This window comes from Lacerta agilis, chromosome 9 (genome assembly GCF_009819535.1).
Source record: "Lacerta agilis isolate rLacAgi1 chromosome 9, rLacAgi1.pri, whole genome shotgun sequence".
In the NCBI taxonomy this organism is placed as follows: Eukaryota; Metazoa; Chordata; class Lepidosauria; order Squamata; family Lacertidae; genus Lacerta; species Lacerta agilis.
In genome coordinates, this window is record NC_046320.1 from 51,064,724 (window position 1) to 51,087,721 (window position 22,998).

The window sequence follows — 22,998 nt, forward strand, 5'->3', positions numbered from 1 at the left end:
GTGCACAGGGAAGATCAAGAGCTAGTCTGTTGACTTCATTTTAGGGGTTGTGCCTTGATTTTGCTCACAGCCACACACACACAAAACTATTACTGTTGTTCATTTTGCAATGAGCGGACATGATAAAAGGGAGGGATGAAAGGTGGTGACCTCAACCAGATCATAACCAGTTTGTGCAAATTGGGTATCGCTGAATAGGGATGTTGGAAGAATAAATGTATAATTCTGTCTCGATCCTGGATTCTACAAGAAAGGTAGCAGAGGCTGTACATAACTTTTGAAACTTTCCTTGGAGCTGCTGAATGAATACAGTTATCCTCCTGTTATTCTTGCTCTTAATTGTGACTTTAAGCTGGAGAGTTGCACTTTGTAGTAAAGAGGCCATTTCAGGATGCCACTGAGTCATTCTTTTAAAGCTTGAAGTCCGGGAAGAAATGAACACTCGAAGAGAAGAAAATACCATTTTGGTTCACAAAAGGTATGCTCACCATTATTATTTTTTTAGGATGTAGGCAGGGGCTACAGAAGTGGTAGACAGAGGGCTTCCTTTTATGTATCAGATTCATATTTTCAAAGGCAGAAGGGAAACCTCAGCAACACACATCATAAGCACATGCTGTGTGACTAGAATAGATAACTGCTCATAATTAGGTGCCAGGGCACACTTTTTGTAGAGTACATTGACTCTCATGTGGAATTGTGAGAACTTGGTCCTGAGATTGAGCATCCAGATTTAAGGCATTTGAAATAGTCTCATTAATCACCTGCTGGTGCTGCAATAGAAAATCAGCAGTAAGCAGTGATTGCAAGCTACAGAAGTGATGAGACCTTTTGGTAGCAAGTACTTGCCATTTCACATGTAATGAGAACAACAAAACAATTTTACGTAATCAATAGGTAGTGCCGAAAGCATGAGTAATAATCTGATTTGATATTTCTCTGCTACGTTGAACTGTGGTTGGGAACAAACACTCTCTCAACATTTTTTTTAAAGCTTGCTTTCCCTTTTTTGTGGAATTAAGAGACTTAAGATGAAGTTAATGGGAACAAAAAATTATTGGAGAAGAAGAGGAACATGGAGCCCTCTGTCATATCACTAAGTCACAGGAGGCTGCTGTATCAAATACTTGAGGGCAGGAAGATAATACTCAGCTACCTTCTGTTCTTTGTGGACTACTCCATTCTGATTCAGATCACACACCAGAGATGACATCATATTCCCAGTGTAAGGCCTTAGATCAGGCATCCCCAAACTCGGACCTCCAGATGTTTTGGGACTACAGTTCCCATCATCCCTGACCACTGGTCCTGTTAGCTAGGGATGATGGGAGTTGTAGTCCCAAAACATCTGGAGGTCCGAGTTTGGGGGTGCATGCCTTAGATGCACCAGAACATTGCTCACAAAACTTGCTCTACGTTAATTCCCAGGTCACCACTGCTCCTTTCCAATGTTTTAAATTAAATATTAGTGACGTTAGCACAAATGCTAGTCCTAGGAGATGGATTGAAGGCACATGATTGCAGCAACCTTGCTAGAGCTAGGTAGGCTTGGGTCATACCCATGCCAGGATTGGAGACCAGCTGGAAAGCTTTTGTATGCTGCCTTGAGTTCCACTGCTGAAGAATGGCAGTATATAAATGAAATAAATACATACATAAGAGACTCTCAGCCCTCATTAGCTTTTCCTGCATAACCTGCTGCATGCTGTTACCCATCTTCTCTCTCCCTGTTCCTGGGACCTGCTGTATTTTTTGACCATATCTCTCTTTGCCTTTAGTACCTCTTCCCCAACTTTTCTGTCCAAAAAAACGCAGCCCTTGCATAATGGAGATATATACATACATCACATGCCACAAAGAATCTGTGCACCTGTAACTCTACAACATTGAGTGGAGGTCAGTGTTGGAGGTCTTATTTGTCACTATGATCCTCTGACCTCCTCCATGAAGGATGGTAATAGCAAGGGCAGAGCATCTGTGTGGGCTGGGCAATGTTGTAGTGGAGTGCCTGGCTTACACACTGTTTGAAAGAAGGGCAAAAGAAGAAAGACCACAGTGGGGACAGCAGAAGCAGATGAACAGGGTTCAACATTTGGAAAAGTGAATAAGACTGACTGTCCAACCTCCATATGTTGAACTGAGTTTATGTGCATACAGCTTAGATATGAATACAGTCTACTTGACAAAGCCTTGCATTTTTCATGATTCCTGGTTATGAATCAACTGTATAAGGGTTATGAACCAACTGTATAAGGGAGTTCTGTTTTTACCTGCCAGTCAACATATGGACACCAAGATCAGGCAAGCTCATACTTCTCCTTTACACGTTGAGCCCACATGGTTTTTGAAGGTGTGAAAAGGGCTCTTGTCAGTGGCGGATGGTGAAGAACCTGCTGACATAATTAAAAATACATCTGAAAAGGGGGAAATGTATTTTTATAGACATTATCTAATGCTAAAAGCACTTGTGCAACTAGCTCTGTTCTTCTGTAAAAGTTAGTCTATGTTTTTGTTCTGAAACAGATTAGTATAAAGAAAGAGCTTTGTTATTCTTTAAAAAAAAAATTCTCAAAGGAGGATGAGGATTTATTTAAGTTAGATGTAGTTGGAAGCCTAAATCAGGAGCATTAATGGCAATGAGTATACCTAGAGTGGCAACAAGAACTTCTGCTGAAGCTATTAAGTATGCAATTATGGAGTAAAGGTATATGAAAGAGCAGCTGTGGAAGAATCCTGGGCTTCTTTCAGCAGCAATGTTCCAAGAACAACCAAGTTCTAAGTGCTCCTCTCCCACATCTTTCCCATCCATTCCTGATATTTCTTCAGTGGGCAATGCATAAATCTCTGTATGATGCTCTATCAAAATACCCTGCATTCATTATGCGAAAGCTCTAGGGAGTATAGACACCGCCTGTGAATGTTATGAATGGCTTTCTTACATTTACTTCTTTTGTCTACGCATCTATCCTCATCCTAAAGCACTTAATCATTGTACAGCTTTCAACGCAGCTGATTATTATATACTTTGCGAAATCCCTCATGAATTTTTACAAGTTGCCTGGTTCCGTTCTAAGATGGCTTCATTCATAAAACACCTGACCATACAACAGATGTATCAATAGGTGGCCATTGTTCTTGGGGAGGGGGGGTGGAGGTAATGAATGACATTCTATAGGCTTCTGATCTGCCCCTGTTTAATATTTATATGTAGACTTTGTCAAATTATTCATAGTCAAGAGATGCCTGTTGTTAGTCTACAGTTATGGCAGCTAGATTGAGTAAAGATGAAATATTATCTTCCTTTACTGGCAGGCAGATTGGCAGAAACAAATATTACAAAGTTTTCATACTTCCTTTAAAATGACTTTTTGCTTGATTCCTTGGCACTAATACGTTACACGGATATATTTGATAGCTGAATGTAAGCTTTAAATTGTGTTGCGAACTTCGGAATAACCTCTCTTTTACTTACAGTGTAGTAGTGCTTTCTAATACAGAAAATTTTAGAAGCTCTGAAAAGTCTTCTTTTCAGTGGGTCCCTTCAGGGATATGGTTATTGGCAAATGCCCAACTATAGCTGCCCCATCCTGGCCTTGGGCTTAATATGCTTTTTTGTTCAAACTGTATTTTGATAGTTAGAGTCGGGTAGAATAATTATTGTAGTGTTTCTTTGCCCAAGTGGTATATGTCTGTGTAAATAAGGAGATATATTTAACAAAGGTGGTGGTTATGCGACCAGGACAGGGTGAAGGGAGCCATTCTCACTCCCTAGAGTCCCTTGAGGAAGAACGGCATATGAATGTAATCAATTTATAACAGATAATTGTATATTTGATGCAATCAACCTTCTCAGAGCCCACTTCCATGAGAATTTTGTGTGAGTTCCTTTTGGTAAAAGTGCACATAAGCCAGTGTGGTGTAGTGGTTAAGAGCAGTAGACTTGTAATCTGGTGAACCGGGTTCGCATCTCCGCTCCTCCACATGCAGCTGCTGGGTGACCTTGGGCTAGTCACACTTCTCTGAAGTCTCACAGCCCCACTCACCTCACAGAGTGTTTGTTGTGGGTGAGGACGGGAAAGGAGAATGTTAGCCACTTTGAGACTCCTTCGGGTAGTGATAAAGCGGGATATCAAATCAAACTCTTCTTCTTCTTCTTCAAGGTCAGGTGCAAATTTAAGTTGAAAATCCAAAATAATTCAGAGGATAACAGCCAAATCCTGGTTCAAATTGTGCATAAAAAGCAGGAAGCAGAATGTGCAAAGATGAATCTAGTTTGGGATATTTTGTGCATCCAGTTTGATGTATCAGTTGTGTTCCATTTTCCTTTGTATTTGGCTCCTTTAGTGGAATTATTGCTAAGAATGATCATATATAAAACATTATGATCAGTTGACTCCTTCTTTTAATGAAAACAAAATAAAAAATAAAAAATTCCATCCAGTAGCACCTTAGAGACCAACTAAGTCTGTTCTTGCTATGAGCTTTCGTGTGCATGCACACTTCTTCAGATATTATTATTCAGAAATTATTGTAATATCACAAGAGTGACCTGGAAGAAAGCAAAAGAATACAAGGTACACCTGGGAAAAGGCAGTAACAGAGTAGATTAAGTTCTCATTGTGGTGACTGTCAGAAGATGCTGCACAGAATGTTGGTGACAGGCTTTTTTTTAAAAAAACAACCAAAAATGATGGCATTAAGAATAAGGTGGTTTTAAAAAGAAGAAAACGAAGAGCTAGACCATAGATGGTTTTTTGACAGTCTGAATCACTTCATGTATTCGAATTACAGTGGTACCTCAGGTTACATACGCTTCAGGTTACACACGCTTCAGGTTACATACTCTGCTAACCCAGAAATAACGCTTCAGGTTAAGAACTTTGCTTCAGGATAAGAACAGAAATTGTGCTCTGGCGGCGCAGCGGCAGCAGGCGGTCCCATTAGCTAAAGTGGTGCTTCAGGTTAAGAACAGTTTCAGGTTAAGAACGGACCTCCAGAACGAATTAAGTTCTTAACCCGAGGTACCACTGTATAAACAACTGAATAGATAGAACATGAAATACTATTCTACTATTGCAAACTTCTCTTTTACATCAAATAGGACAGGGGGAATTCTTCCTCTCATCTGGCTATTGCATAGTTATTGGCTTTATTTATCACAGAAAAGGTTGAATTGTTTGATTTTAATTTAGTGATGTAGTACCAATCCCAAATAGTCCCCCCACCTTTTCTGAATGAGGACCATAACAAAAAGTCGCTCAATTTTGTTTTTAAGGCTTTGACGTACTCCTGTCTGTTTCAGTTATTTGTTCCTTGCAAACAAACGTGCAACTTGGTTCATGGCTGTTATGCAACAAGAGGATTAATGAATGTATGAATGTCACTGGTGTTTATTTTTTCTTTTTTTAAAAAACTCACTTCTGCAGCTGTCACTAAGCTCCTCTTCAAATGATATATTTATTATGATAGATATGGGAGGGGGATACTTGTACAAAACTTTGAAAGCAATATGCCTGGCTTGGGTTGGCTTTGGTAGAGAGTCTTATACTTAAATGGATGGCCTGCCTGTGTGGGTTTGTCTGAGATTATTGTAGTGCCAGTGTGCCTGACTTACTAAGTGCCGCCTTTAATCTTAAAGTATTGGGTTTCACTGTCACTGAAATGAGAAACCGCTAAGTTCAGTGGCCATTTTAAATTGTCACCGTCATCACAAAAGTCTTGTCAGTCTTGGCTTAAAAATAAAGCCAGAATATCAAGTTTACTGTAAGAAGAGACACATCAGCTTTACAAAGTAATGGACATTAGCTGGACATTAGCTGGACATTAGTTATTAAATATAGAAAATAAATAAATGTGATGTTTTAAGTTAGTAAGGAAGAGTGATATTAAAATAATTAATTATGGGACACTACATATATTCATGTTTGTAGCTTGTTGCATTTGAACAAAACAATACAAATGGCAAATACCATTCAGCGAGAATGTACCGACCAGCACAGAAGTAATATATATTTATGTGTGTATTTATTTATTTACATAAAAAACATTTATACCACACCTTTCAGCCCATAAAGACATTTCAAGGCAGCTTACAATCATAGCAGATATAATTACAATATAGCCATTAAAATTACAACAATACACAGCAGAGAGAATTAAAAACAAAAGCAGATAAAAGCCTAGCAACACATCAGAGATAAAGTCACATCAAGCTAAATACTTGGCAAAATGTCTTGTGGCTCCTTTGAAAACCACAGTAGCCAATCAGGTCTCTCTAGCAAAAGTTCCATGACAAGAAGTCAACATTCCATTTCTGAGCCAACTGAGTCTCAGATGGCAACAAGACATGGAGTAGGCCAGCCTCACTAAGATTTGCTTTACTGACCTGCATTTTCAAGCTATGGATGATAGATGAGAGCTGGACCATAAAGAAGGCTGATCGCCGTAGAATTGATGCTTTTGAATTATGGTGCTGGAGGAGACTCTTGAGAGTCCCATGGACTGCGAGAAGATCAAACCTATCCATTCTCAAAGAAATCAGCCCTGAGTACTCACTAGAAGGACAGATCCTGAAGTTGAGGCTCCAGTACTTTGGCCACCTCATGAGAAGAGAAGACTCCCTAGAAAAGACCCTGATGTTGGGAAAGATGGAGGGCACAAGGAGAAGGGGACGACAGAGGATGAGATGGTTGGACAGTGTTCTCGAAGCTACTAACATGAGTTTGGCCAAACTGCGAGAGGCAGTGAAGGATAGGCGTGCCTGGCGTGCTCTGGTCCATGGGGTCACGAAGAGTCGGACACGACTGAACGACTGAACAACAACAACTGTATGAAGACAGACTCTGTATATGTGGGCAACCGCAGGTGGAAGACATCTTGCACCATTTACTATATTGCCCACTACACATTGGACCCAAGACGCAATTTCTCACCCTGCCTTCCATAGAGAAAAGATTCTCTCACTGTTAGAGAAGGTACTATAGCTTCTTAGCAATGTAAACAATCTGTTGTTGTTCAGTCATTCAGTCGTGTCCGACTCTTCATGACCCCATGGACCAGAGCATGCTAGGCACTCCTATCCTCCACTGCCTCCCACAGTTTGGCCAAACTCATGCCAGTCGCTTCGAGAACACTGTCCAACCATCTCATCCTCTGTCGTCCCATTCTCCTTGTGCCCTCCATCTTTCCCAACATCAGGGTCTTTTCCAGGGAGTAAACTAGTGACTCTTAAAAAGTCGCCCTTTTTGCTTTGGCAGCCAAAAAGATCAGAAAGAAGGCCCTGGACAATATAGCAGTGAACTGTAAGGGAGATGCAGAGATCTAAATAGAGACTATTATTTGTGGCGCAGCATCCCTTTTGCTTGTATTTATTTTTGATTCAGATTTACCATGTCCTACAGCTAGTACAGTAAAGTTATTTGGAATTGATTGGATTGGACATGAAGTAAATCATCAGGTGATGATCACAGTAGGCAGGCAGGCTCATGCAGGAGAAAGCATAAACATATAAGAAGTGTTTGCTAGATCAGGCCAGTGGCCCATCTAATTCAGCATCCTGTTCTCACAGTGGCCACCCAGATGCTTTTGGGAAGCCAGCAAGCAGGACTCAAGTACAAGAGCACTCTCCCCTCCTCATGTGGTTTCCAGAAACAGGTACAATGGTACCTCGGGTTACAAACACTTTGGGTTACAGACTCCGCTAACCTGGAAGTAGTACCTCAGGTTAAGAACATTACCTCAGGATGAGAACAGAAATCACACGCTGGCGGTGCAGCAGCAGCGGGAGGCCCCATTAGCTAAAGTGGTACCTCAGGTTAAGAACGGTTTCAGGTTAAGAACAGACCTCCAGAACAAATTAAGTTCGTAACCAGAGGTACCACTGTATTCAGAAGCCTTTTTGCATCTGACAGAGTTTTCTATTTTTTCAAACCGTGTAGGTGTACTTTGAATCATTTGTAAAGAAGACTATTATTAACTGAAATGTTTCCCAGAGGAAAATGCTTTGTAATACCAAAGAGGTCAAGAAACTCAAGCAGTCACATAGAAAATCAAAAGTAGAGGTAGAAATGCCTCTAACCTCTTTACTCTGATGTTGATAAAGAGATCAATGTGCTGAAGCAGGCTTCCATTCTTGAGCCACTTGCTGCATTTGTAAGCATGGCATGTTGTTTTCTTGCCCATATGAATGTGCATCTATATTCTGCCACAGCTAGTCATGCATAATACCATGCTGAAAAGCTAATCATGCATAATACAATTTTTAGTTTATATTCCTTTCCAGCTATCCTAGCTGGACTGTGCCTTTTTCACTGATGCCATACACTGGGTGTTATATATATATATACATATACAGGTGAAACTCGAAAAATTAGAATATCGTGGAAAAGTCCATTTATCTAAGCAATTGTTTTCATTAGCTACTGGGGTTTAATATATGAGATAGACTCATGACATGCAAAGCGAGATATGTCAAGCCTTTGCTTGTTATAATTGTGATGATTATGGCGTGCAGCTGTTAATTTGGGGTTCTCATCAGCTGTACGCCATAATCATCACAATTATAACAAATAAAGGCTTGACATATCTCGCTTTGCATGTCATGAGTCTATCGCATATATTAGTTTCAGTTGAATTACTGAAAGAAATGAACCTTTCCACGATATTCTATTTTTTCGAATTTTCACCTGTGTTGCCATTTTACTGCCCATTCACTTACTGGTAGTTTGGACAGCTCCTTTTGAGGCTCTTCACAGTCACGTTTTGTCTTAACCACTCTGAGCAGTTTGGCATCATCAATCAATTTGGCTACCTCATTGCTCATCCCTAACTAATTAATGAACATGTTTAAAAACACAGGTCCCAATACAAATCCTTGGGGGGACTTCACATTTTCCATCCTTCCAATGGGAGAACTGTCCATTTATTTCTACTCTCTACTTCCTGCTTCTTAACCAGTTACAAAAGGACCTCTTTTCTTTTTCCATGACTTCCAAGTTACTTTCTTGAGTCTTAGTAAGCTTAAGTCTTTCATGAGGAACTTTATAAAAAGCCTTTTGAAAGTTTAAGTACACAATGTTAAGGACTGACATGGAGTATGGAGCAAGTTTGTTTTCCCTTGCTCTGGAGAGTAGGACTTGAACCAATGGATACAAATTACAAGAAAGAAATTCTGCCTATCATTAGGAAGAACTTTCTGATAGTAAGAGCTGTTCAACAGTGGAATGGTCTTCCTAGGAGAGCCAGTGTGGTGTAGTGGTTAAGAGCGGTAGACTCGTAATCTGGGGAACCAGGTTCGTGTCTACACTCCTCCACATGCAGCTGCTGGGTGACCTTGGGCTAGTCACACTTCTTTGAAGTCTCTCAGCCCCACTCACCTCACAGAGTGTTTGTTGTGGGGGAGGAAGGGAAAGTAGAATGTTAGCCACTTTGAGACTCCTCCGGGTAGTGAAAAGCGGGATATCAAATCCAAACTCTTCTTCTTCTTCTTCTTCTTCTTCTTCTTCTTCTTCTTCTTCTTCTTCTTCTTCTTCTTCTAGGAGGTTGTGGACTCTCCTTCATTGAAGGTTTTTAAGCAGAGTTTGGATGGCCATCCGTCATGGATGCTTTAGTTGAGATTCCTGCATTGCAAGAGATTGGACTAGATTACCCTTGAGGTCCCTTCCAGTTCTACAATTCTATGATTCTATGACCTGGAACCTTCTGACTTAAAAGTACCTGTGTTTAGAACTGTAGCCTTAGAAAGGACACATATTTTTAAAAATATATAAAATATTATATATTTTAATATAATATTAATGTTGTCCTTTAAATTCCTCTGGGAAATTTGCCTTTAAATTCCTTATTATCAATGCAACTCAATTAAGGGGGTTTGTGAAAATGCAAATGTGATTGTGTTGTCTTTTTAAAGCATGTTTTTGTGTCTTGATAAGGAAAACATTTGCTATGACAAAGTAGTAATGCATTGGAATGGCAAACTGAAACTACAAGAAGGGTTTCATTCCATGCTAGTATAGAATGACTCGGCCTGCTTATTTCAGCTGTCCTTCAGTCATGTCTATCAAGTAAGTGACAGCAGCTATTTCTGTGTTTGCCAAGCTGAATATTTGAGGTTCCTCTGTTCTGTGCTAGCTAAAACAAAATGTAACATCTCCACTTAAGATTTTCTCTGCCCCCCCCCAAACAGTAGGACTTGTAAGGGTTGTCATGAATTCTGCTCATATTGATCCAGAGCAGATTCCAATGTATAGTTAGCAGAGTAAAATACACTTAAACACATTGCAGGATTGTATAAAAAAAAAATAGACCAGAGGCAATTAATGTTTCATCCAGCAGAGCTTTACAATAACTTATAAAAGACCTTAACACTAAGCATACTATATACAGAACACCACACCAGAAGGAAAGAGAGGTAGAAAGTGAAACTCAGGCTCCTTATGGCCTGTTACTATAGGACACAATGACCTTGAATGAAAGAGGTAACAGAACCAGTTCAAACCAGCTGTTTCTCTGACGGAATAACCCAAACATCAGGAACCTTCTGCTTGTTTCTAGGCAGAATAGAAACTTGCTTGTCAGCTAGAAACTTCCAGCTTGCACCAGTTTGTATCACACAGAGAAGCTTCCAGAACCCTCTTGAATCAATTAGAATAGGAAATATACTTTCTGTACCAAGAAATGCAAACTGACAAGGTTTTTTTTTAATCATCATCATCATCAGAGAATTGCAGGATGCTAGCATGAGATTTATTTCCAATTATGAATTCTAGTGATGGTCTTGGCTCCCATTGAATCCACTTGGATAACAAGTGGAGGTATTTTATTTTTAAACTGAAATCATTGCATTTAATTTTCAATCCCCAAAATCACAGTGGTAGTAGCTATGGTACAAGCATGATAGGGAGATCAGATCTCCTTTCTGTGCATAGTTGCATTGTTACTGCCAAGCCAGGAACTCTTCTCTGGGGTCTGGTTCTGGTAATGCTTACCTCTTCTTTGGAGTGACCATTATGAATTAGCACACATCCAAATCTGAGCAGTTGCCCCTGTAAAAACATTTCCCAAGAGCAACCAAGGTCCTTCTCACTGGCATATTACTAGTGCACCAGAGTCAAGAGAAACAAGATAAAACCAGATGCCATGCTTCTTTCTTCCCCTTGCTAAGGCACTAACGCTGCAGTAGTCCATGCCAGGTCTATGCTTGGATTGGGGTTTGGGAGGAAAAAGGGAGTGTCCATATTCCCAGTTGCTGAAGAACAATAACTCAAATAGCGTTTTCCCTGCAAAGCTTTTATTCCAAATGTTTTAGGTTGGTGCAATACATATGCAAAGTGCTGGCCTGGTTTTAGGTTCAGCAGGCCATGCACATAGTTAATCCAAGGCACAGTTACACGAAGGCAGGTGATCTAACTACTCAAAGCTTTGACATTGGTCTGACACTTGACACATTCCCTGCTATCCTATCTATAATGAAATGGGCTGGGCTCAACTTAGTGCATCTACACCTTAGCTAGCAACCTGGCACTCCACCTTGAAAGTGGGATCTGCTGCATATTCTCACATCTCCTGTGGTATCTCCAGGACTGAGGTAATGGGAGGGGTGCTCTGCCCCCTCTGCAGAAGCAAGGCTAGACCCAGCATCTGATAACTCCAGTATGGGTGGCACAAGAGGCAGTGTGAACTACTCAGAGATAGGCTCCAGCAGCTGTGAAGAAGAGGGAGGTGGGGCTCACAGCACTTGCTGTGGGTTCAGGTGAGGTGAGAGAAAAGACTGAAGGAAAGGCCCCACTTGAACCCTGCTTAGAATCCTTACTACCAGACTCCCCCATGTCTGGAGGAGCCCCCACCCTATCCCACTGGACCCCTCCCCATGTCTCTCCAACAAGCTATCCATCTGCATGGTCCTGCCCTGGCCAACCCATGATAGTGAGTTTGAGAGCTGAGTGGTTACAAGCACATTCTTGCACAGTTCAGATTTTAATCTGAGCCAAAGAAGAATTCAGGGACCTTGTAACAGTCATCTTTTCTTTTGAAGTGAATATTAGGGGCCCCCAAAGTCTGTATTTGGACCAGAGCCCAGTGAGTTTTGCAACATGACAAGTAAATTCCATGATCTGTATGAGATTGATATATTTTTGTGCCAACCGCTTCCTTAATTTCATATTTTATTTTTGTTGAAAGCCATCAAAACCCTATTCTATGAGTGATAGGGGAACTTCATGTCTGGGTGGACTCTTAGCGCATATGGTAATTAGTCTGGCTTGTCATTATACTGTAATCAATAGCTTGGTTGAAAAAGCAGTATACATATATTTTAAAAATATAGATTTTACCTTTATCTGCTTTATTTTGCTGGTTATGTTTAAAGCTAAGATTTAACAGATCCTGTAACTTGTTCACACAGTTCATGATAGCAAGGGATTGAAATATAAACCAACACAGTTTCTGAAATTAAATTGATTAATGCTATCCTCAACAACAACTTGTTTAAAATACCTCTCTAGAGAAGCAGGAAAATAGCACCAGATCTTGCTGTTCTACTTAAAATATTGAATACTTTATAAGTAGCCATCAAGTTGAACTACTGTACACTGTTTTTTCTTTGTATTATTTGGTTTCATTAATCTTCATGACACCAGTGTGTTCCACCGAGAAGTCACATTTCTTTCTCAGAGGCTTTAAAACTGAAAGTGACATTTAAAGCAAGAGGTTATTTCTAAAGAGCTTTGTGTTGGTAAGGTATTACTTGGCACAGAATTTGCTGTCTGTACTTAAATATTAATTAATTGTTTTGAGATTAATTGGTGACTTTTATATTGGACCAGGAATTGCAATACATATGGTCCTGTACATGGGCATGCCTATTCTGCATGTAGAAAGAAAGACATGGAATTCTGCTGCAGGATCCTTTCCCAAGCTAATAGCTAAAACACATGGATAGGGAGGAAACAAACAGTTGCCTTTTCTATGCCAGAGATTCTGCAGAATGCTGTACTTGGGTATCTTGCACAAGCTGGCCCAAAATTCAGCATTTCCCTCTGCTTCTCCTGGAAACGCATTGCTGCCTTAAAAAGGAGATGAAATGGGGCTTTATACATTAGCCCTTGATGCTCAGACACAACTGCAATTTGCCAGCTCTTCTCCTTTTGCATGTTGGAGTAATACTAACAATAGCCAATCTATCCTACAACCACATTTTTGATATTATTAGTGATGGCACATTAATTAAATGTTTAGGGATTAATTTATGAAAACAAGTTTTCATTAGCTGTATTGTCCCAGAACGCTGTCCAGCAGGATACAGGCAAGCAAGTCTATAATTCTAAAGGAGACCATCTTTCTTTCTTTTCAGTGCATCTGGAATGGTGCTACATCATGACTTAGTGTTCTTCAAGCATTATATTATGGGATGGGATGGCAGTTGAGATGAGTTTAGGACTACTGTTCCTGGCTACGTTAAGCGGCCAGGAAATAAATACTGTATTACAAAAAGAAGAAACTGTTTAAGATGCTGCCCATCTTTACCGGTAATCTGAAACCGACCTCAGTATGTTACAACTTTTGCCTAGGACTTGAAACGCTTGAGGCTATTCCCTCCAACACTTGTCTATTCCAACACACAGCCACATCCAGAATGTGCAGAAAAATCTACTCAGCCCTGCAGATGTCCTTAGACAGCAACTTCCATCGTCCTTGAGAATTGGCCACTCTGACTAGGGCTGGTGGGAGTTGGGAGTGCAACAACATATAGAGGGCTACAGGTTCCTCATCCCTGCTTTATTTAAAAGGTTAAAACATGATGCCTCAGATCTAACCATATCTTTGATTACAGTTTGTCTAAGGAATTAACAGAAATTCAGAGGCTCTGCTTCTGCTCCCTTTACTGTTTGAAATGTGCAGTGCAGGTAACTGGGAGAGGTTTTAATAATGGCATCGTGGCTCTGGATTTCCTATAAGGCAACAAGCAAAGACTGTTTTATTTCAGGTGTCCTGAGTTACTCTGTTTTGACTAAGTTGTTGAGTTTTTTACGCAAAATCTCAAAAGAATTATGAAGTTTTTGAGCTATCTTTCTTGAATTAGCCAAAAACTTCTGACATGGGTTGCCATATGTGTCCGGATTTTTCAGGGTATTTTTGCAATTTCTGCCCGAACACAGTGCGTGACAGCTGAATCCTGGGTATGTCCAGGAAATCCCGGACATATGGCAACCCTAGTTTTGATTAACCACTGCAAGCAAGGCTTTTTCATTGTTACTAGTATGTTATACATGTACTGAACACTGCTGTTGTTATTTAAACCACTGAGTCATTCATAGTTTTGCTGTTATTGTTTAAGGCTGCAATCCATTACACACTTGCCTGGGAATGAGCACAACTGAACTCAGCACAACATACCTCCCAGTAAACATGCATAGCACTAGATGTGCTAGGCAAGGCAAGCTATACAATGGCATGAAATAAATAGTGCCAATGAATTATGTGGCATTTCTGCTGAGGATGGGACAAGGAAGATTATTTTCTGGAAAGACCATTAGGAGACATTTGTGGTTGAATCGTGATGTCACTGATCCCATGCTGGGTGTCATGTTGACTTCATGCATGTACTAACCCACTTTAATTACACTCCTCAATTACAAATCGGGAACTGTTTGCTTTTCAGGTCCTCCTGGTAAACGAGGCAAGCGAGGAAGAAGAGGAGAGATTGGTATGTTTCAGATTTAAAAGTAATGCTTCTGGTGTGTGTGTTTTCAGAATCACCTGGTTCATTTTGTGAAGGCATGCTTGCTGATACTGTTTCATGACATCATATATGAAAAGCAATTTTTATAGTATTTTTTTCCAAAGAGGCTTAAAAATATAAAAACAGTAACACATGTATTAAAAACAAAACAAGTATAACAATTACATAACGCAGATACAGAAAATTTATTTTTAAATTTTTCTATACAAAGCTTTTAACCATTGTTTGTTGCAACAAGCTAACTTCAAACCATAGTTTATGAAGCTGGCTTCTTTCAACAACCTATACTTACAGTTTAGGCTTTAGATGACATATTAGACTGCAGTTACATCTAAAATGGAAATCAAAGCTTTCAACAGCTTACTGACAACCATACCACAAGAGGACAAGCGTGTGAGCCCTAGGCAGCTCATCCTCATAAATCAAATGCAACCACTGTGATTTGGCATAGCATTTCAGTAGTCCTTGGAGCCTTTAAATGTCATAAACGCATGGCATTATTAACAAATGAAACTAATTTGCTTTATGTTAGAAAAAAGACATTGTAAGTTTAAAATTCTCTTTAGGATCATTTAACAACAACAAGAAATTACTTTAGTTAACTACACAATAAAATCACATTGTTAAAAATGAAAGTCTGACTATATTTAAAGCAAACTTCAAGGACAGCTGTTGCTATTATGTGCCCCCTTTGCAACATACTTGAGTCAGAAGAAAAAGGGAAGCATAAAAGCTAATGAAAAGTCATTGATTTGATGGCTACAGCTGCTCCTCTTAATAAGCCTGAAAGAAATATTAGATGTGATTTGCAGACCTCTGATAATGTTCTCAAGAACATTTGTACAAAAAGCTTTTGAGTGTAAATAATTGGGAAAATGTGCTAACATTGCTTCATAAAGTGTGACATTTTATAATTAGGCCTTGAAAGGAGTTGATTATAAAAGAAAGTTTGCCTGTCTTAGGAAAAGTAGAAGGAGTAACTGTAGATTCAAGCAATTCTGCCTTGGTGCTAAGGTTAAATCCAAGAAGGAAAAGGGAGGGAGTTCCTATGAGTCAGACTACAAGAGTTGAAGAACTATACGTTTAAGAAAAATTCTGTAGACAGAGATGTACTTGTGAACACAAAGTATTTTGTACATGAGATGGCTTGGCACCCGCAGCAAAATAATAATATTTAATGCTGGGTGAGAAGAATGAAAATGCCACTACTTTCATCAATAAAATATCTATATGGCTGTAGTGCTATACTTACTGACCATATGTGGATACTCTATATGAATACCTTTCAAGTTTTCATAAACTTACATATATTTGTCTTTCTTTCCTTGTCTTTTCTTTTCATAGGACCTCCTGTAAGTACAACTGATATACTATTGGATCATCTATGGTTATCATGAATGAGTCAGAAAATGCTTTTGAAAACTGGTAAAAATGATGAATATGTTAAACGTACCAAGTATCATCTCAAATACATGCTCAGTTATTAACATGTTTTAAACACCAAATGGTTTTTCAATTTTTTAAAAATCCTGTTTGGGTTTCGTCTTTTACATTTAGAAGCAGAACAGTATACATGAATGCTGGAAGCAGGTTATTATTATTACTATTACTACTATTGGTTTGTATACTACATTTCAGCCAAAAAAGCCCCCAATGCAGTGAACAGCACATTAAAACAAAATTTGCAACAGAGTACAATAAAAAGCCATAAATCAATAAGCAAGCAAAACAATATAAAACTGCTAAGTCACAACACAGAATGGCAAGATGAAAGCCTTTCCAAACTAATGGCCGAAAAGATGCTGTTACCAACCCAGCATCCTACACACTTAGACGTTAGAAATCTGAACAGACAATGGGGTGAAAGCTCATCCTGGCTAAAAGAACGCTCTTACCACCAACCCCATTCTAGCAATTCAGGGCTAGAATGTTTTAGAACAGAACAGAAAGTAATATGCTGCCTTTTTTTCTGGTGGCGTCTCTTTCTGGCTTTCCTTCCTGTAGTGGAACCCCTCCCGTTCTCACATGTGGCCGAAGGGCTTTGAGATACATCCAATTTAATCTGTGATTAAAAGATGGGATCAGAGAAACCAAATCACAATTTGCCAACAGCCGTGGAAATACACTTTTATGGTAGAGAAATGAACAGCAGCAACAGTGGCAAGAAGAGAAACAAAGTCCATCTTGTCCATTGGTATCCCATTCTTCATATGTAACAGGTCACACATATATACTATTAAGCCTTACACTAGGCCAGTGGTTAAACTTTGGAATATGACTAGTCATATCTAAGTAAAATCAGATTGTTTTGTAGTCAGTTGATCACGTGAAGATTGTTATTATTTTCTTATGACAGTTAATAGTAATGAGAATCGCTTGGTTATAACTGAAGCTTCTGTTTGTCAGAATTTACTCCAATAGGGTTTTTGTATGATTAAGAAAGGGGTGGGTCCCTCCATTGTTGTTGAGTGACAACTCCCATCATACTTCAATGTAACCATGCTGGCTAAAGCTGATGAGGGTTGCAATCCAGCAATATCTCAAGGGCCATTGGTTCCCCTTCCTCTGGATAAAGAGTACCATGAATCTGGTAATCTCCTGCTCCATCTGATAGATCCTTCCTTCTCAACATATAACCCTTGTTCAGTGGCCTTTTCACTAATTTATATCCTTACGTAAAGCTGGGGGATTTTGGCTCAGGCTCAGGAAGAGCAGAGATAGGTAGATTTGGGCACAGCAAAATTACAACAAATGTGGCAGAAGCTTCCTTCAAGCCACCAGGGCCCATTCATTGGAAAAATCAGTCCACCATATGGAAACATTTTGGTGCTGTTGCAATACAACAATGGGAGAAAACATGAATAGCAACTGTGGCGTATTGGGCCCTAGATTTGTTTACCCCAAAAATAGTTTCAGGTTATCTTTTTCCTTCCTGTTCTCACATTATAGACAAAGGACACATTAATTGCTTGTTTTTATTATTGTTCATGATGTGTAACTAAAGTGTTTGTTTGACTTACTGGGTTTTCTGTCATCTGCAAAGCACCTGCTACAACCTAAATCCAGTGAAGGAGAGCACATATGTGGACTTTGGTTGACCCCCACCCCCTGGTCCATGCTGCAGTCCTATTTAGCTGAACCTGGGCAACCACAGGTGCTTTGCATATGTATGTGAAACCACCAAAGTGTTTGGTAATAGTCTTGAAGATAGCATCTTGATGGAGAGATATAAGGTTTCTTTGCTTCTTTCACATTTCCTATTTATAAGATAAGGCTCTCTGTTTTAAGTTCACTTATTTGAGAGAAAGCCCCTTTGAAATTCATTGGGACTTTCTTCTGACACGACACACATTCTTAAATAGGGATTTTTAATTGAATGATATAAAAGTTTTTTTTCAATTATAAAAGTAACTAAAGTCTTGGATTTTCATGTGTTGTTACGCTGCCTATTCACAACCTTGGATTTTTAAACGGGATTATAGAATCTGAGTGTGTTTTTATACATTCAGAAATATAAACACTGCTGTTCCGTCTTCCCTGGGAGAATACATGCTTGGAGGGAAGGCAGGAGCAAGGGGACCCAGGCCAGGGAACACACATTTGATCAGTTGTTATGAGAAAACTCTGTCAGTTTTCATTTTATATAGTGTACATTGTACACCAACCTGGGTGCCTTGGCAGAAAGGTGTTACATAAATCCAGTAAATAAACAAATAAATATATTTAGGAATGTGATTATAGCTACTAAACAAAACAACAAAACAGATAACTGATTTTAGCACATAAAATAAATCACAAATGAATTTGTCTCTTTTTGCTTTTGAAATTTGCACCTCTTTAAAGAGGTCCCTTTAAAAATAAATATAAGGTCTCTTATAAAGAGGTGCAAATTTCAAAAGCAAAAAGAGACAAATTCATTTGTGATTTACTTTATGTGCGAAAATCAGTTATCTTTGTAGTGTTCCTGAATACCATAAACACGTTTAAGCGATCCTGAGTATAGAAAGAGCAATTTGATATACCGTGGTACCTCGGTTTTCGAAGGTCTCCGTTGATTTGGAACTCGAACACCGTAAACCCGGAAGTAAATGCTTCGGTTTCCGAACACACCTCGGAAGTCGAACAGGAAACGCAGCTTCCGCTGAGTGCAAAAACCCTGAAGCCTAGCTGTTGGCTATTGAGTTTTGTTTTCAACCATTTTGGAACTCGAACGGTCTTCCAGAATGGATTGCATTCGAAAACCGAGGGACCACTGTACTTTAGGTGCAACTGAAATCCTGCAATCAGTCCATTGCGTGTGTGAATCCCACTGAAACCAATGTTACTTACTCGTGAGCAACTCAGCTGTAATCCTATGCACACTGCTGTAAGCCCCCTTGGATTCAGTGGGATTTATTTCTAAGTAAGCATGCATATTCTGCTACCCTTGACTGAAAAATACTGAATTTAAAACGACATTTTTGTTCATATAAATGCACTTTTCAGGGCAAGAGAATATAAATAATTGTAAAAAGAGACAGTAGTGATACAAAGTTACATTTACTGTTAATGTACAAAGCAGGTGTGTAGCCTCACATATAACTGTATGTATTCCTAATGAGTATCATTCCATTTCATTTCATTCAACCAGGGTCAACCAGGGCGAAATGGCTACCCGGTAACTGTCCTACTGTATATTAATGGAATGCATGTATCACTTTCAAAACCATTATTTTCTTAACTATATTTGTGCTTTTCTATGGCTGAATAAGGAAATTTAACCTTCCCTGGTGTATTCTGCTGAATTCAGAATGAGACATTTTCTATATTTCTCTTAGCAAATCTTTACATAGGATCTAGCAAGTAAGACTAATTCCATGGTATATACATGGAAGACAATATAACAATTGTTTGAATTTCTGTTTATTGAACTTTCACATTCTAGAATGGCGACATCATTTTTTAAACCATAATTTAAAATACTACTTAAAGTACATCCATCTTGTATAATAGTTTTCTTCATTCAAGTGCTGTTTGTTTGGATACTAAATCTACAGTTCTACATTTGCAAAAAAATAAAAAAAGACTTAATTTTACACATCTCCAGCAAAGATAATTCCAGTGGTATTTGAAAATTCATAAAATCTCTTAGAATAGCAGTTTTTAAGCAGCATATATAACCCACTTCTGTAGCATTTACACTTGCATGTTTACAACTTCATCTGATAAATTTAAATATATGAAATAATGCATCCATCATGATTAAGACCAGGGGTAGGCAACCTAAGGCCCGGGGGCCGGATGCGGCCCATTCGCCTTCTCAATCTGGACCATGGACGGTCCGGGAATCAGCGTGTTTTTATATGAGTAGAATGTGTCCTTTTATTTAAAATGCATCTTTGGGTTATTTGTGGGGCCTGCCTGGTGTTTATACATGAGTATAGTGTGTGCTTTTATTTAAAATGCATCTCTGGGTTATTTGTGGGGCATAGTAATTCATTCAATATTTTTTTCCAAAATATAGTCTAGCCCACCACATGGTCTGAGGGACACGCCAGAAAAAGGTTGCTGACCCCTGATTAAGACTGTTAAGGAACTATTAACCAAATATATACTTTTGTGTATGTGACATGCCACCTTTTGACAGAAAGACATACACAAAAAGATGGCTTACAATAATTTTCATGGGGGCAGTAGTTGGGGCCTGGCATGGCTGCCACGGAGTCAAGGTTGCAATGCTGGAGGTCTTGTGTGCTCAGCTGTGGTCTTGGCCATTGGCAGGGGAGGAGGGAGAAAATGCTAGTGGGGTTGCCCACCAATGAATTTTAAATGTAAGCTGCCCAGTCATTGGCCATTGGGGTATGTGATGTCCCTCTTGTGGACCTGATTGTGCCTGTTCTAGGTTGAGTCCACTTATGGGGTATAAAAGATGACTGCACTGCTGGATCATGGCACAGTCCAAAATGTTTGTCCCACCCACCCACTGTTTATCTGGTATCTCTGTCTGCTGGTAAGTGGGCAGTGCTTTTATTTGCCTTTGCTGTAGAATTGTTCAGTCACCATATTTGGGCCCTGGAAGGAATTTGCCTGCAGACAAGTTGCGCCTGTGTGTAGCTATTTTTTTTGACAAGATTTCACGATTCTAAAAAGTGAAAAACAGGAAGCTGCCTTATAATGAGATACACCACTAGTTCACTGTTGTCTGTAGGTCTGATGAAGGTTTCAGGGGCATCGTCAAGCCTGTTTAATTGGCATTCATTTCAGTTATTGGGGCCTAAAGAAGAGAGAACAAGATGCTTGTAGGTATTCATGTAATCTCAACCTTTGCCCATTGTGGCTTATAAAAGCTAGTTGGTGGGTATTGACTGGCTTGGTTCGGGGAATGAAAAATGTTTCCTTATAGGAAGGGAATTGTGCTAGCTGCTCTTACGGAGGCATTGATATCTCTCCCCTCATGAGGCCCTCCTTGGACTCAGTAGTGTGACATATACCAAGGTGCTTGAGAGAGAGATGACTGTCCAGCTTTGGATGTGCCTCAAAGAAGCCAATTATCTAGATTCATTTCAATCTGATTTAAGGCTTAGTTTTGGCACTGAAATAACTTTGCTTGTATTAGAGGAATGATCCTGCTAATTCTCATTGATTTCTCAGCAGTTTTTGATACCATCAACCATAGTGGGTTTTTTCTGAACTAGCTTCATGGGTTAGGAATAGAAGGTACTGAGTTACAATGGTTCTGCGCCATCCTGCCAGGCTGGTTCCAGAAATTAGCAAGGGGGGGGCTTCTGTTTTGCTCCTTAATCCTTGTGCTGTGGGCTCACGATTATGTTAATGACACCCAGTTGAGTCTTTCCTTTCCATTGGATGTTTACTGGAGGCAGTAATAGGCTGGATGAGGGCCAATAAACTAAAGTTGAATCCTGACAAGATGGAGGTGCTATAGAGTGATAGTTCCTGGTGCCAGGAATTAGGGGAAGGACTTACTTTGGATGGAGTTGCACTTCCACTGACAAATCAGTTGCCTAGTCAGACTTAGGGTTAGGCACTCCTAGCATAATGAAATAAAGATACATACTATGAAAAGCTGGATGCCTGACAATTGTTGCTTGGTCTTGGTTCCCAAAGCAAAAGCAACTGCTTTTTCTTCATGATCTTATTTACATTGGACCACTTTTCTTAAAAGCCTAATCCTGTGTATGCATATTGTCAGGAAACCCCCCTACCCACGACTGGTAGCATCCCAGGACCGTTTGCAGTACAGGGAACCACCCCCTTTGTTCACCAGTTTGTCATCCCCCTCCTCAGGAGGAAGCAATCATTCCTCCGGTGGGGAGGGGGAGTTGGAGGCAGGAAGTTGGCGCAGGGGCTGTGAAGGGATCGCAGAGCCTGAGCACCAAGGGGAAAGCGGGGAACAGGGACAGCTACCCACACCCCGAGTTCGCAGACAGGAAGGGGGAGGCGGGGGTTTAGAATCCCGCACCTTTTTTGCTGGACCAAGAACCGGAAGGGTTCATTCCCGGACTCTGCGGAGGGATGAGATGGACATTTGAACTTTTGCTCCACTGTAAATATCTGCACAATAAAGAACTTAGTTTTTAGAAGTTCTGCGTTGGGCTGATTTCTCATGAGCAACCACTGAACGACTTGACACATATAAATATAGGTTGTGTGTGTATGAGAATGAGAATGATTTCAGCTTTAGAGCTTAAACAAGAAAAAGTATTGAGTATGCATCTAAAACGTTGCTTTTGGAGTCAAGCCAGTAGCCTGACAAGCTGTGCTTCTTGGTTTGAGGCAAGAGCCTTTCCTACCAATTTGGACTGAAGTTACCAAAATGAATGAAACTGCAAAGCAATGTGCTCTATCTACCGGTACTTCTGCACATACTGCTGCACATACTGCTGAACAGCTGTAAGGTATGTCTTAGCGTTTCAAAAATTAAGGGTCATGTTCAGGGGTATGTTTTCATTTAACACAGGTATCGTGTCTCCTGATTGGCAGTTACCAAGATTATTTCAGCTTGCAGATTTTTCAGAGAATTAGAGCAATCATTTAAACTTTTCATAGGTGAGTGTGAATGGGTGGATTAGAGCATGTTGCAGACAGCTGTGGTCATTTGTAAGTTTTAATATCTTTCACCAGCATAGCCTGTGCGTATATTCCTAATCAATGCTTTAGTGCAAGACTGGGGTTTAATAGAAATTATTTAAAAGGTCCCATTTGAATGGAACTAATTGGCTGTGGTTTCCTTCAGGTAGTCTAACCCATTAGCCATTCCACAG

General features: G+C 39.8%; 1 protein-coding gene across 26 annotated transcripts in view; it reads left to right on the plus strand.

Moving 5' to 3' along the window:
• The window catches only part of COL25A1 (collagen type XXV alpha 1 chain), a 269,680-nt gene that overhangs the window by 119,599 nt on the left and 127,083 nt on the right, over positions 1-22,998 (plus strand). For 17 of the 26 annotated variants that reach the window (XM_033160230.1, XM_033160237.1, XM_033160234.1 and 14 more), the window contains exons 3-5: positions 14,657-14,701; positions 16,082-16,089; positions 19,368-19,394. In XM_033160230.1, the coding sequence (XP_033016121.1) occupies positions 14,657-14,701; positions 16,082-16,089; positions 19,368-19,394 (80 nt within the window). The remainder of the gene's footprint in view (positions 1-14,656; positions 14,702-16,081; positions 16,090-19,367; positions 19,395-22,998) is intronic. The other 9 variants (XM_033160248.1, XM_033160226.1, XM_033160236.1 and 6 more) reach the window with 1 other exon arrangement.